This window comes from Sturnira hondurensis, unplaced genomic scaffold, assembly GCF_014824575.4.
Source record: "Sturnira hondurensis isolate 20B ecotype Veracruz unplaced genomic scaffold, ASM1482457v3 Scaffold0005036, whole genome shotgun sequence".
NCBI lineage: Eukaryota > Metazoa > Chordata > Mammalia > Chiroptera > Phyllostomidae > Sturnira > Sturnira hondurensis.
In genome coordinates this window covers 102,992-119,650 of record NW_028077667.1, presented here as the reverse complement: position 1 = coordinate 119,650, position 16,659 = coordinate 102,992, and the positions used below count along the sequence as shown (strand labels likewise).

The window sequence follows — 16,659 nt, the reverse complement described above, 5'->3', positions numbered from 1 at the left end:
TAAGGAAAACAGTATCAAGATAAAAAGAGAAGCAACTGTTTGGGAAAACATATTTGCCAATGGTACCTCAGACAAAGGTTTAATCTCCAAAATATACAAAGAACTCATTCGACTCCACTCAAAGAAGACAAGCAACCCGATTAAAAAATGGACAGAGGGCTTGAACAGACATTTCTCCAAGGAGGACATACAGAGGATACAGAGACACATGAAAAGATGCTCGATATTGCTAGCTATCAGAGAGATGCAAATTAAAACCACAATGAGATACCACTTAACACCAGTCAGAATGGCTATCATAAACAAAGAAACAAACAACAAGTGCTGGAGAGGTTGTGGGGAAAAGGGGACCCTACTTCACTGTTGGTGGGATTGCAGACTGGTACAACCACTATGGAAAACAGTATGCAATTTTCTAAGAAAACTAAAAATGGATGTGCCTTTTGACCCAGCAATTCCACTCTTAGGAGTATATCCTAAGAATCCTGAAACACCAAACCAAAAGAACCTATGCACCCCAATGTTCATAGCAGCACAATTCACGATAGCCAAGAGTTGGAAGCCACCTAGATGCCCATCGGTAAATTACTGGATCACAAAACTATGGTACATTTACAGAATAGAATTCTATGCTGCAGAAAGGAAGAGGAACTACTACCCTTTGCAACATCATGGATGGAACTGGAAAGCATTATGCTGAGAGAAATGAGAAAGGCGGTGAAAGACAAATATATGATCTCACCGTTCACAGGGATCTAAACAAAACAAACAAGCAAGCAAAATACGACCAATGACACTCAAATATGGAACACGCTGACAGGGTCCAGAGGGGAGAGGGGAGAGAATCATAGGGGAAAAGGGAATGGACTCACATGAACAAGTATAAAGGACACATGGACAATAACTAAGGGTGGGGGGTGGAAAGGGGAGGGAGGCGGGGAACATGGGGTGGGGGGCGGGCAGGGTTGGGAATATAAGACAGAAACCTGTACATGAACAAGAATTAAATAAAAAAAAACAAAAAAACAAACAAACAAAGGCTATACAAGAAACAAGAAGGACCCAGGAACTCCACTTCTGGGTATTTATCCAAAGAAACTTGTATGTTCATTGCAGCATTATTTACAATAGCCAAGATATGGAAGCAACATGAGTGTCCATCAATAAATGAGCGGAGGAAGAAGGGGTGCAGAGATACAGTGGAATATGACTCAGCCACCAAAAAGAATGAGATCTTGCACCACAACAACTTGGGTGGTCCTAGAGGGTGTTATTCTGAGTGCAATTAAGTCAGACAGAGAAAGACAAATGCCAGATGATTTCACTTCTTTGTGGAAACTAAAAAACAAAATAAGCAACAAGCAGAAAAGAAAGAAACTCATAAATGCAGAGAACATTTTGATGGCTGTGAGATTAGACAGTTTTTGGAGAAGAGTGAGAAAGATGAAGGGATGTAGGGATTAGGAAGTAGAAATTGGTAGTTGCAGAATAGTCATAGGGAGGGAAAGTACAGCCCAGGAAATACAGTCAATAATTCTGTAGTAACTATGTATGGAGCCAGATGGGAACTAGATTTATTGAGGTGATCTCTTTGTAAGTTGTATAAATGTCTAATCATGGGGTTGCACACCTGAAACTAAGATGGTATTGTACATCAACTGTGGTTGTAAAATAAAAGGAAATAAATTATATATTTTTAAAAGAAAGTGAATGATAAAGAAATCTCTATTTTTATCATTTCACTTAAAATAATAATGAACTCTATATCAGATAGGAACAGCATCAGTAATTTTAGGTGCAAGACATTTTCTCCTATTCCTTTGTTATTATTGATCACACTTTTAATATTTGTGGCCTGATGTCACTATGGAATCTGTCTCTCAGGTCTGTTCCATGCCAACACTTGGTTTGTGTAGGAAGAGATTTTGGTGCTGTCATGACACACCCAGTGGCAAAGGTCAGCGTGTCTTTCTGTAACCACAACACCATCAACCATGGCACGTGGTGCAACACACCTGCTCTCATCAAACTCTGCCTGGGGAGCAACCATCAAGAATCGGCATCTTTTACAGCAAAGCAGCAGCCATGCTGAACTATCCTCTGAGCGCCTCATTTCCTGAGGCAAAAACTCTGAGATATTTCTTTTGACCCGGAGAAATGCTGATATATTTTTTTACTTTTCAGTTTTCTTTACTGAGCATTCGGGATTCTAACCATTTTTCTTTTAAAACATGATGGGTTTTATTTTTCCCCAAATGTTTTTTCTCCCCCTTTCTTTTGCATGCTGCCTTCTCTACTCTTTATTTGTTTTCCTTCCCACCACTCTTGCATTGGGTTCCCCAAAGACCCTGAGATGAAGACTTAGGTGAGAGTGATGTGTCAGGAATCCTCCAAGGTAAACCCATTGAGAACTCAGAAGTGAGACCCTAGGAGGCTGGGAAAGTGTGTACGGAAGGGTCATGTGACAACTGTCAGTGACCGACCAAACACCCGGTGCTAGTTCCATGAGATCATAAGGGATTTTCAGCCAAGAGTTTGTGATGTTGAGAGAAACAGCTGGACCTGACCACAATGTTGAATTTGCTGCAAGTTCTGGGTGGTTTATATAAATAATGAGGTTCAGCTCTCCTCCCAGGCATACTGGAGTTGGCAAGTGAGGAAGAGTTAGCTGGGGTGTCGGAAGCCCAGGAGGCTGCCCTTGCACATACTTGAACTAAAACTAAATTAAACCAAAAGGAAATATGTTTAAAAAGCATTTCCTTAAGATTATTATGCACCCTAACATGACCTCCTAACAGTCCGGAGCATTGCCTTCTGGTAAAAGTGATCAGCCCAAAAGGAGAGAACTGGATCCCAAGGATAGGAGCTGCCTCGTGATACAGACCACTGAAACATGGGAAGAGTGAACTGCTGTTGTTCACCAGTCTGGCCAAAGAACATCTGTGTTCTATCATTTAGCACATCTGTGTTCTATCAGCTTAGGACACTTTCAATTTCAAGAAAAGAGCCAAGGATCACTAAGCAGTTTTTAACACTTTGCATGTGGAAGGAGAGTTAGGTGAAACAAAGAATGTTGTGAGGCAGTTGCTGTACCACACAGTTCTGTTTGGGTTGTGGGTACCTGTAACATGTATGCTTAGGGGTGGGGAAGATGTTTCTAGATTTGTGACTGGAACATCCTGGAAATTTTATCTTCAGATGATCTTTCTCATGTTTTCTGCCCCTGCTTGTTGATCTCCAAAGTACAATTTCAGACAAGGGTTTTTCAGACTGTGGGTCAGAATTTGAAAGTGGACCATGGCAGTAACTCCATAGGGCAGAACTCTTGGGAAAATCCCAGGAATATCAGCAACAAGGAGACGTCTGCAGCTATGAACTTGACCATTGGATGCAAGGGAAGCACCAGCCTAATCTTGGAGGTGGGCCCCTGTGGTGAAGCAGTGTGGCACCTGTGAGCATGTGCTATGCAGTTGTGTGTGCAAGTGACATGGTAGTGCTGAATGTGCACATGAGGACTAGGTAGGATGGCCAGAGTGAGGACAACAGCATCAGTAGCTGGCCCTGAGAGGCTGTCTGCAGTTCCAGCCTTGGGAGTGTCTAGGAAAGGAGCAAAAATTGACTAAGTAACATACAAGAATATGGGCCAAGAATTTACAGGCAGGATTTATTGTGTATAGGACTCAACTGGTGGTCAGGCCAGGCTACTTTCTACAAGTAAGTGGAGCCCTGGGGCTCTGTACTGCCCTCTTATTAATGAGGTGTTTTCAGGGGGAGACTGTGGATGAGGTGTGAAGGTGTGCTGTGAGGCTGCCCATTTACTTGATGTTGAATGTAGTATGAGTTTACTTATAATGCATCAGAGGTCTTAATTTTGTTGTGTGGGTGGCACTGGGGATCTAAAACTTGACTGGGACAGTTACCCTAGTGAGGTCTTTATCTTCTTGATGGATTCAACTCTGTTCCTGATTTGTGCCCCGAAATTTCTCCTCTTTTGGTATTAAATTTTGCTTTAATATATTTTTGCCAAAATATGTTAATCACATTTATACAATTGTGTTTGAGTCCCCAACAATTCTCTAGAAATGTTGAAAAATGCATGAATTGGTATAGGAAAGATCATGAACTTTGAAAATTGAAGACATAGACTGCCATAGAACACATTTCTTTTCTTTTGCTCTTTTGGTATCTAGGAATGTTTTCCTTTTTAAAAAAAGTATTTATTATTGTCCAATTATAGTTGCCTGTATTTATTTTCCACCACTCCCCCACCCTCCCACCACCCTAGCCAAACCTACCCCTCTCCCTACCTTCCACCCCACCCCCAGCTTGGTTGTGTTCATGTGTCCTTTATAGGTGCTCCTGAAAACCCTTCCCCCATTTCCCTGTTAATTCCTTCCACCTCTCCTCTGGGTACTGTCAGATTGTTCCTAAGTTCAATGTCCCTGGTTATATGTTGCTTGGTTTTTTCTTTGGTTGATTAGGTTCCATGCATTTCTTACTATGTGACCTGTTAAACTTTGTTAAAAAATGCATTTCTTACTATGTGACTATGGGTGGCTCGTACATGCTTCAACTTAATTATCCTTAAAATGAAAAAAGGGATACAATCTTCATGCTTTGTGAAGATTGATTAGCACATGGTGTGTGTGAAGGAGCTTTGTGAACTACAGAGTACATTGCAAATGTCACGTCTTGCCTTGACTTGAAACCCAGTGAGTCTAGGAATAGAGAAGGAGCCACTGGAAAATCAGCTGTCAAAGGTCACCCTTGTGTTCCAATCTCTCAGGCTCATATCATCCTGATGGTTGGTTCTCAGCATCACTAATGGGTTGCCTGGGTCTAGGGATATATCTGGTGATGTGATTCTTAGTGACTGAAATCTGGGCTCCCTAAGGAAAATTGTACTGCTGATGATAACCTAAACCAGACAAAAATGTTACTAGAAAAGAAGTATATACCAATATCCTTCATGAATTTAGATGCCAAAATACTGACTGGAGAAACTGGCCAAAAAAAGAAAAAACCAACAGAACACAAAAGTAGTTTTGTATAATTTTGAAGTAGAGTTTGACCCTAGGAACATAAGGTTGACCTCATATTGAGAAATCAGTTAATGTCCTATGCAAAGGAGATAGAAAAATTTCAAATAAGCAACCTAAGCTTACTTCTACAAGAACTAGTGGAACAACAACAATCAAAGGCCAGAGCAAAGAGAAGGAAGGAAATAATCAAAATCCTGGCAGAATTAAATGACACACAGACTAAAAGAACAATTCAAAGGATCAGTAAATGCAGGATCTGGTTCTTTGAAAAGGTATATAAAATCGACAAGTTTTTAGCCAGATTCATCGAGAAAAAGAAAACAGAAAACTGTACTTGAACAATAATTAAATTAAAAAATTAAGAAAAAATTAATTTATTGGTGAAAATGAAAAAAAAGGAAACAAAGAGAAAGGACCAAAATAAATAAAATCAGAAATGAAAGAGAAATTACAACTGATACCACAGAAATACAAAAAATAGTAAAAATTCCTCTGAACAACTACATGCTAAGAAATTGGACAACCTGGGTGAAATGGAGAAATTTTTTGAAACATACAATGTTCCAAAACTGCATCAAGAAGAAGCAGAAAGCCTGAAAAAACTGATAACACCTAGTGGAATTGAAGCAGTAATCAAATAACTCCAGGCACACAAAGCCCTGGACCACTGGGCTTCACAGTTGAATTTTACCAAATATTTAAGGAAGAACTAACCCTCATCTTCTCAAACTATTCTAAAATATTCAAGATGAGGGAAAACTCTCAAACTCTTTTACAAGGCCAGTATACTTCTAACTCCAAAACCATTTGAAGACTCAACAAAGGAACAAATGACAGGCCAATGTCACTGATGAACATAGATGCTTAAATCCTCAACAATACACTGCATGTCTGAGTTCAGAAATACATTTGAAAGATCATACACCATATTCAAGTGGGATTCATCCCAGGGATGCAAGGATGCTACAATATTCACAAATCAATAAACATATTACTCCACATAAACAAAAAGAAGGAAAAAATCACATGATCAGATCAATAGATGCTGAAATAGCTCTTGATAAAATCTGGCACCCATTTATCATAAAAACACTCAGCAAAGTGGGACTAGAGGATATATACCTCAACATAATAAAAGCAATATACGAGAAACCTTCAGCCAACATTATCCCCATGGGAAAAAACTAAAAGATTTTCCTTTAAGATCAGCCACAAGAAAAAGTGTCCACTTTCACCATTCCTACTTCACATAATACTGGAAGTTCTAGCCACAGCGATCAGACAAGAAAAACACTAAAAGGCATCCAAATTGGGCAGGAGGAAGTAAAACTGTCAAGATTGCGGATGACATGAGAGTGTACGTAGAAATCCCTATACTCTCCACCCAAAAACCACCTGACCCTTTCAGTGAATTTGGAAAAGTAGTGGGACAAGGTCAATATTCAGAAATCAATGGCATTTTTGTACACCAACAACTAAACATCAGAAAGAGAAACTGGGGGAGGAATCCCATTTACTAAAGCAAGAAATAAAGAAAGTACCCAGGGATAAATTTAACCAAGGACATAAAACATCTGAAACAAAATAACTTAGTCAAGAATGTTGATTTCTGTTTCTCTCTGCTTGTATAGGAGCATGTCAACTGTCAAAACAGCTTTAGAGAAGCCTTGGTTTGCTTGAAATGAAACATTGAGGCATTGGAATTGAAGCTCCCCTGGATACCATCTCTGAAGAGGCAAGGATCTCAGAAGAAATTTTTCTTATATTGCATCATGGTTACAAGAGCCCTCTGAGATTCTGAAAGGATACTGAACATTTTAATGAGTCCCCAAAGTCTTTGACCTTGGGTCCTAAGGAGAATATACTTGTGCTACTTACTTTACTTTCCTGGTAATAGATTGTTTTTCTCTATTTCTTCCACATGTGCAGCGGGATCAAGAACACGGACTGGGATTCATTAGTGTCACCTGGGCAGTGGACAATTCTCCATGCAAACAGGCAGATGAGGCACCATCTCTGCTGAGCTTTAGTGTGGAGAGGGCAAGTCCTCACTGCTGTATGTGTACACATTCAGACACACACACACAGAGGCCATATGCAGTGGTTTCAGTCAGACTTTCCTGGAAGATGATGGGTTCTGCCTTTCTGTTCCACTCATAATTTCTACCAAAGAACTTCAGACATTAACTCTGACCAAAAACATACATAATTCATCAGCTAACCGCGACTTGAACCTCCCCAAATAGAGATTCATTTTTTGAATAGAAAATTTGACATCCTTACTATGTAAACACCCCTGGCAAAGGGTGTTGAATACAAATTGCCACATACAATTTTATTAATCTTTATATCAGTCTCAGTCAAAAATCTACACTGCGTGACTTGTGGTTATCTGAAACCTCAGCAAGGTCTCTTACCTCCATCCTGTTATTTGGTAAAAATTTTCTTTCCCACAGTGATAATTTGAAATGGAGTACTGTATAAAAGTGTGGGGACAAAACCCTGATGCCTGGGGAAGGTGCTGCATTAAGGCATGGCACCCAGCCTTTCATTATAGTAACTGGTGTTATTATTAAGCAAAGGCTTTCCAGGTCTCTCTCAAGTCATTGCTCAACTGTCAGATTCCGCTATTTGAACTGGAATCTCTAACACTTGCCCTTTCAGCCACACTCCCCTGTGTGCTGCCCCGCTCCCTAGCTTTCCTTTTCTTCAGTGCACTTTCATGTTTCATTCATGCATTATGAGTGGAAACAAATAGGTCTACCCTACGAGGTCATTCTGAGGAATAAATATGGTACAATTACGTATGCGTTTTTCTGGATCTTTCAGATGAAGGCGCTGGGTCAGATACAGAGGTCAGTATACAGTAAGCACTCAGTACAAGAAATCTTTTCCCAGGTGCTTTGTTCTTAATGGCTCTTATAAAGATGTAACCTGAATGAAAGAAAAGGCCATTAAAAGCCCCATCAGTCAACATCAAGGTTATAAACAAACATTTCCTCTTCCTTAGGGAGCAAGGATCCTGAGGGAGCCCCTGTAACTAGGTCATCCTGGTCCCTAATCCAGAATAACACTCTTCATTCTCTGGGTATTCACAAATGTTATAAAAGTTCTGTTCCATCCCTGGAAGCTGGACTGGAGGCTCAGGACAAAGTAGGTCACAGACCATGTTCTTCAGCTCAACAGGAGAACCAAGACAAACTAAAGGCTTTGAATCTTAAAGAGAGAGGCAGAAGTAGAGCAGTCTGAGCTCTGAGGTGTCCCCTTCTTGTCACCAGGGCCATCTGAGTATCCATGAGAGAGATGGGTGGGAGGCAGGAGAGTCCAGCAATGTGACTGCAGGCAGAAAGTGGGTGAGTGCCTGCCTGACCTAATCTGTGCTATAGCAGAGTGATTAGGGTACAAATACCGAACCCACGAGCCAGAGAGCCTGAGTTCCCCTTCTGCTGCCACTTAGAAGCACAGGGACTTGTGCCCAGTGTCCTCACCTGTTCAACCAGTTTAATCAAAACACCCCAGAGCCCACCCCAGAACAGTGCTACTGGCATAGTTACTGCTCGGCAAGTGTTTCTTTTTTCTTAGGTTTAGTTAATAACTTTACCTTAGTACTCCAGTATTATTTTCACAAAGCATATGCACAGTCATTTCGTCTAAAGACTCAGGGCAACAGAGCCTCATCTTCCTGTTCTGACCAGCACTGACCAAAGGTGGAAGGTCTAGGGCAACTGGCTTCTGCTTCCCAACAGCACTGGAGAGATGGGCCCAGATCACACAAATCTTGGTCCAGGGCTGTAGAGGTCAGGCAGTACCAGAAGATTGTCACTGTAAGGTTTCAGGATGCTCCCAGCAGAGCTTCGTGGACTCTCTCCACGATTGGATGAGCCCTTACTCTGGAGCCAAATTTCAACCACCAACAGTTACTAGGATGGTTGTAGCCACGTTGGGACCATAAGTACAAAGATGCAGGAACAAGCAGATGCCATATCAACTCTAAGTTCCACTCTCAGGAGTGAGTTGTTTTTCTCTCTATATATGAGGACCTCTTTTCTTTTTCCCTCCCAGACTATCCCAAAGGAGGATGGCTGCAGATAACACCTCCTCTGTGACAGAGTTTATCCTTGCAGGCTTAACAGACCAGCCAGGACTCCAGCTCCCTCTCTTCTTCCTGTTTCTGGGCTTCTATGTGGTCACCATGGTGGGAAACCTTGGCTTGATAATACTGATTGGGCTGAACTCTCACCTGCACACCCCCATGTACTTTTTCCTCTTCAACTTGTCCTTAATTGACTTCAGTTACTCCTCTACCATCATCCCCAAAATGCTGATGAGTTTTATCTCAAAGAAGAACATCATCTCCTACACAGGGTGTATGACTCAGCTGTTTTTCTTCTGTTTCTTTGTCACTTCTGAATGCCTCATCCTGTCAGCAATGGCATATGACCGCTATGTGGCCATCTGTAAACCACTCTTGTACACGGTCACCATGTCTCCTCAGGTGTGTTTATTTCTTTTGCTGGTTGTCTACGGAATAGGTGTTTTGGGGTCTTTAGCTTATTTAGTTAACATGCTGTTTCTGACCTTTTGTGCAGAAAACCTTGTCAATCATTATATGTGTGATATCCTTGTCCTCCTTGAGCTCTCCTGCCATAACTCTTACACAAATACTCTGGTGGTTTTAATTCTTGCGCCCTTTGGCATTGTGGTGCCCTTTTTGATTGTTTTTCTCTCTTATGGCTTCATTCTTTCCAGCATTTTCCACATTAGTTCTACTGAGGGCAGATCCAAAGCCTTTAGTACCTGCAGTTCTCACATAATTGCAGTTTCTCTTTTCTTTGGTTCAGGAGCTTTTATGTATCTCAAACCACCTTCTATTTTACCCCTTGACCAGGGGAAAGTGTCTTCTCTCTTCTATACCATTGTGGTGCCCATGTTGAACCCACTAATCTACAGCCTGAGGAACAAGGATGTCAAATGAGCCATGAAGAAATGCTTGAGCAGAAAAATCTTCTATTGAAAATGGCTGAGAAAAGAGATCCAAAGCTTTTGTTTACCAGTGTGGTTTTCTTAGTTTTTCAATGAGGGAAAGAAATATCCAAAATTGCTGTTCTGTAGGTAGAAGACATTTTAATTTTTTTCTCAAGTATACTATTTCCCTTCATTCCTTACTCCTTTCTAAGTATTCCAATGATTTTTTATGAAAATTGTTTTCACAGTTTTATAGGGTTACTGTTGAATTGTTGTAAGAAACCATTTAGATCCGGCTCTTGTGTGACACGTTGCATACTGTAGACACATATTTTGCAGGTTGCTCCTAGACATGCACACAGCTGGTGCCAGACCTGGGCCTGGAATCTAGTCCCTGGCCTTGTATCCACAGAGCTCTGCTTTCCTTCAGTCATATTTTCTTGATCCATCATTTCATAGTAAGTTTCATTTCAGGTGGGTATTTTGGGTTTTTGTTTTTTAATTTTCCTTTTAAAGAGGTCTCATTCTATTTCTTGGAATGTCATGAATCCTTTCTAGGGTTAATTTTGGAACATCTATTTTGCAGGAATGTTGAAGGTAAAAAAATGTAGTGATTTGGTCTTGGCACAATGACTTTTTACATGTTTTAAAGTTTTTCAGGGGAAAGTTTTATTTAAAGTCAAGCATGGTGCCCATTAAAGCAGTGTACAGAGCTCTAAGGACAGAGACTCACTTATTAGAGCTTTAACAGACAGATGTGCAGATTTAGAAGAGTTATTTCCTGACTAATAAAATAGAATTGAAGCCTCAGTTCAAGTGTTTGAATGCTGTAACTGAGTAATAGTTTGGGGTGCAGGCGAGCCATGAGAGCAGTAGAAGCAACAACTTATTAGGGAGCCATTTTCCCTTGTATTTTAAGGCGTTGTGTAGAGCTGTGATCTTTGAACACTAACAACTAAGGAAAGCAATGGTGGTCTCAGGACAGGTTGCGTATTCACAGTACTGGGAAAACAGAGGTACAGCTTAATCCTGGGTCCCGCACAAAAACACTGCTTTTTAATCACAAAATCTTTTATCAAAAAATCATAAGCATGTAATTCTGTAACATAACAATATCACACTCAAACATACCATGTGGCATTTAGGGTGAAATGTTTAAATGAAAACTATAAATTATCACACCCATATTACCACCCTACCCACTACACTGACCCAGGGGTTACTTCTGCCAGACCTGCATAAAGTAAGAGAACAATTTTTGGTCTGAACACAACTCTTTTATTGGTAGAAGAAATGGTATGGGAACTGTTTGCAAGATATTTTGACTTGTAAACTTTTGCTAGGAAAGTTTTTTTCTATTAGGAGAAAAGGAAATGTTGGACAAATGGGTCGTCTTACCCTTGAGAATGACTCTGGCGATGAGGACATGTAACAAACGGGGTGGAAGTGTAGGGGATGGTTGTGATTTGTGTAGTGCAGTGGAGGGGATGGCCACTGAATCCAGGACACTGACGGGTTGGGAATGCAGGGAGAATGATGGAGGATCAGTAGAAAGTTAGTAGATGGAAAAACAATCCCACCCCCTTTTAAGTTGAAGTATGATTTCTATACAGAAAAATCTTGAGTGCTCAATGCATTTTTTTTCACATCTCTAAGGCCATGTAGCCAGCACCAATCCTAAGATACAGATCTTTGTTTCAGAATATCCCTTTCTGCCTCTGCCCAGTAAATATTACTCTACAATCTCTTCCTGGAAATAGCTGCTATTCTCACTGTTATTGTTACAGACCTAATTCACTTGTCCTCCAGCTTCCTATAAATGTTAAATACTGCATTTGTTTTTTAATGTCTGGGTTCTTTCTCATAATATAGAGGTATTGTGCAATTTACCCATAATGTATGAACAGGTACTTTGCTCTTTATTATTGCTGTGTAGTGTTCAAGTGTATAAATACAGAGCAACTTATTTATCAACTATTCTCTTCATGGACATTTGGCTTATTTTGAGTTTCTGCATATTACTAATAAAGATGCTGTGAATATTCTTGACATGTAGTTTCTTTGAAATACACTCATTTCTCTTGGGCCTATCCATAGAGGTGGATTCACTGGGTCACAGAATATGCATCCTTCCAGGACATAGGTCTGAGCTAGACATGTACACTGGGCAACTACCAGATGTGCTGACCACTGGCAGTGCAATGGAATATATATACTAAAGGGAAATGTGGCTTTATAACCATGGGTCCCTGACCTGTTCTGGCCAATATCATAAGGTAAAAATAATTGAATTATAATAATTCCATAAAAATAGAACCTGGTTTCAGAGGAGCCTGGGGGACTTCAACAGTTCATGCTGGTCATATGGGTGGACTATGCCTGTAGTACCAGAGTAGTACTAGAATAGCAGACTTAGGACTTTTTTGTACAAAGATACTTCCTGTGGATGCTGGTGGTGCTCTATGGTCTGGAGACCAAGTGGATCTTGTGCAGCCCAGTAGTGGAAGGACTCGGAAGCCAGGGCCAGAAATATCTGGACCCCTCTCATTATGTAACATCCCAGCTATTGTTTTATTCTTTACTTGTGATAAACTGCTCTGTGAATGTAAAACATTTGAGTCTCGTGAGTCCTTTCAGCAATGGAATGTCCTGGCTGGGTGCCTTAGTTGGTGGGAGCTTTGTCCTGGACAGGTTGCATTCCCAGTCAGGGCTCGTGCAGGAGGCAAACAATGGATGTTTCTCTTGCTCTCTTCACTATCTAAAAGCAACTTTTAAAAAACAACATATCCTTGGGTGAAAATTTTAAAAAACAGATGCTATGTAAACCATAGAAATGAATGGATATGGGATGAAGAGATAAGAAAGACGAGGTTGGAAATTTGAGGAACTTCAATACTGCATGATGGGCAGGGAGTAGGATAGCTTTGGTAGTGGACCTAACACCGATGGGCAGGTATGGCAGTGTTAAACATCCTTTTTGTGGACCAGAAATCCCAGAGTGAAACATTTTTGCTTTCCTTAGGCGACGCAACTTGGTCTTCAGACCCCTAACCCCGTTTCTTTCAAGTACCTCACATGACTTCTGAATGAAAAGTAGTTTTTATAAAAGTTCCCTAAGGAAAGCTTTGAAAAGTACCCCCCAAAAGTTACAGAGGTTTTGTGGCTTTCTTGACCAGTAGAGATGTTAAAAAAAATAGCAGAATCTTCTCTGTTCCAAAATTAGGAAGTCTGAGACATTTCTGTCCAACAGGGGAAGTCTGTGAATCTTCATTTTTAGAATTAATCTTTTTAAATCAATTAAGACTTCCCCACTATTGCCTAGAATAACCTGCCTTCCATCAAGCTGCCTTTAAATAAGGCCACCTCCTAGCACTTTCTCCCTCTAGCACAGGTTTGGAACATGGCATGCCCTTAACACATGTATTTTACAGTGCTGGCATTAGTGCAACTTGTTTTTTCCTTGGATAAATGTCACTTAAAAATAGATTCTTATTTTAAGAGTCTCAAACTATGGGCTGTGACGAAACTGAGCTCTGGGAAGCTCCTGACTTGGGAAGGCATCCCAGCTCTTTCTGTCACTGAGTAATTTTCCTTTGCCAGACCTCAAAATATCGTGACTCTGGTGGTCACAACCAAAAGGTACACGTCATCTAGCATGACTGTCAGTTCAATGTCAATGTTAGCATATTGCAAATGTCCAAAATATTGACAGTGAAACCAGTTATGTGTCATCTGTTTTATTTATTTACACTTTGGACATGGGCTTGCCACATAGCTATTTATGAGGAACCTCTGATGAAGTCCTTAGTGTTTGAAAAAATAAATGTGTCCCTGAATTTATCAAGTTTCTAATATGGGGTTTTATTGAACCATATTTATATTATTGAACTTAGTTTTTATTGAGTTTTTGTTGAATTTAGTAAATATTTTAAACAGTATGTGCCTTTGTCTTTGTGTTCAATATTGGGTGTGTAAGTTAAACAGTATTGCAGCATACGATCTTGCCTTGTACTCACTTATAGTTGGGCCTGGGAGATTTCAATCCCAAAACTGTGGATGAAAAGTGAAATGCAGAATTTGACCAAGTGGGTAAAACAGACATGAAAGAATAAGGATCCTATGGCCCTTTATTAATTTGAAATTACTTATTAAACATTACAATAGTTGATGCTCACAACAACCCTGTGTTAGGTGTTAATGTCTCTGCTTATGGAAGGGCTGCTGAGGTGCAGACAACACATGCTTACTGGGCCAGTGCGTGACGTGATCATTGCCCAGGTCATCTGGCTGCGAAGCCCACACAGGGTCATCCCATTCACCTTCTCTGGCACAGATACTAACTACTTCCTCCTCTCCAGTACTGAAAACGTTCATCCTTAACCCTCAACTCATGGTTGCTGGGGTAGCTGTTATGTGCAGATTTCCACTTCCTGGCTTCTTGTCCCCTTACAGTTCTTTCTGCCATTCCTCTTAAGTGAACTTTCAGCATTTGACAGTCTTTATTTTCTTTTTTTAAAATACAATTTTTATTTAATTCTTGTTCAAGTACAGGTTTCTGTCTTATATTCCCAACCCTGCCCGCCCCCCACCCCATGTTCCCCGCCTCCCTCCCCTTTCCACCCCCCACCCTTAGTTATTGTCCATGTGTCCTTTATACTTGTTCATGTGAGTCCATTCCCTTTTCCCCTATGAATATCTCCCCTCTTCCCTCTGGACCCTGTCAGCCTGTTCCATATTTGAGTGTCATTGGTCATATTTTGCTTGCTTGTTTGTTTTGTTTAGATCCCTGTGAACGGTNTGATACTTAGCTTTTCCTCTCCATTCTGCCCCTGATCATTAATCTAGCAAATCCAGCTAATTCCTCTGTCACTACAAATACCTAGAGGCTGAGACCTGTCTCAGATAAGAGATAAGCAAGTCTGGTTCCTTTGACTCAAGGAAATGTTCCTGTACCAGATAGGGTAAGAAAAGCGTCTACCTCATAGAATTTTTGTAAAAATTAGCTGATTTAATATGTGTAAAACCCTTAGCATAGTTCCTGGTATGGAACTACTTTAAAAAACATAAAATATTAGTATTAGTATTCTTGAACTCATTAGATGATATTTTTAAGCATGCTAAATCTGTGCTTTCTATAGATTTGTCGTTTTCCATAAAATACATAATATTTTATTTTATGTACATAGGTGTTCATTACCTGTTGATTACCCAGGGTACAGACCTCCAAGTTCCCTTCTAACTCTAGAAATCATTTATGTAGAGATTCGTATGATAAGCAAATGAAAGTGCTTGATGAAAGTAATTTGAGATCAAACATAATGCAGAGCCATGTAACTCCCAATGTATACTTTCTCAGGAGCTAGCTGAGGCCATTTCAAATGAAAACATTTCAGCTGCCATCTTGTCTCTTTGGTGACATCTGTGCCTCTTCTCACGAAATTGTCACTTGTGGTCGGCCTCCTCTGGAGTGCGGTGAGGGTCCATGCTCTTGAGGCCCATCTCTTGCCTCCAGAAGTCTGAGCATCCATGCTTGTGCACAGGAGACATTGTACTGCATTTATATGTATCGCACGTGAAATGACAGAAACAGATCATAATAAAAATGATGGAAAAATACAAATAATATAAAGAAGTACTATGTAGACATTTGAGTTTTTGAAAAAGGGCAGTTCTGCAACTAAAGGAATATGGTTAAAAATAGTTCTTCCTACACTGTTTCGTGCCTGGGCTTCGTGTGCTCTTTAGGGAATAGGACTTGCATGGAGCCCCAGCTGAGGAGATTTTGAAATGTAGTTTCCATGGGAACAGGCCCTGAAGTGACAGAACACCAGAGGAACTTTTCTTAGTTGTTCTGTCATCCAAACAAGGATCCTCCAAGGCTCAGAGGGGAAAGTCAGCTCCTGATGGAGCTCAGGCCTTCTTCACTTTCTGTGCCCCCAGGGACACTTGTCTTGTGAGGCTCAGTCCAGGTCTGTACTGACGATCTTGTTAATAGTGACTGGATGACAGAAGTGTGGAACAGAGTAGGGACTGGGATGGATCGTGATCGCCATGGCAGTGACAAATGTCTAAGTGTAAGATTTACAGTTTAGGCCTCTTGTTATTGAGCAGTGACCAAACTATATCCTTTTGTGGAGGCCTGGCAGGCACTGGGGTCGTGCAGATATCACCTGGCACTGATTCACACACACAGGACTGATGTAGGGGCTGTACTTAACTTGCCAAATGTAGGGCAAGCAGTGGCCAACATGGATCCGATTATACACCCTCTTTATGATCACCCCATAGTATACCTGTCATCAACTGAGTATTCTGTGAAATTTCATAATTCAAAATCTGTTTTGGGGTTAGAGTTTTTGTCTTCATTTTTTAAATATGTCCGGAAGAAGGTCTGGAATGTGGATAATCTCAGCAGGTCTTTATCTGGACTGTTGATGAATTTGTGAGCTCTTTCCTGTGGTTGGGTTTTACCGGAAAATAGAAGGCAGGGCAAGTATTAGGATACTGAGTATTTGCGGAAGAGGAACACTGATTGAGATTAGAAAGGGGAACAGAAGGAGGAGATTGCAGACTTCGAAGGAAACCTCACCTGACTTTGTAATTTGGCTTTTGGGGTATAGAAGAGTGGGGTTATTGGAAAACTAGGGCATTG

General features: G+C 40.6%; 1 protein-coding gene across 1 annotated transcript; it reads left to right on the top strand.

Moving 5' to 3' along the window:
* The first annotated feature begins 9,117 nt into the window (after positions 1–9,117).
* On the top strand, positions 9,118–10,017 carry LOC118987134 (olfactory receptor 8B12-like). Its single transcript, XM_037046178.1, has one exon. It carries the CDS (start codon positions 9,121–9,123, stop codon positions 10,015–10,017), a length of 897 nt encoding a protein of 298 aa, XP_036902073.1. The 5' UTR covers positions 9,118–9,120.
* The last annotated feature ends 6,642 nt before the right edge of the window (positions 10,018–16,659 follow it).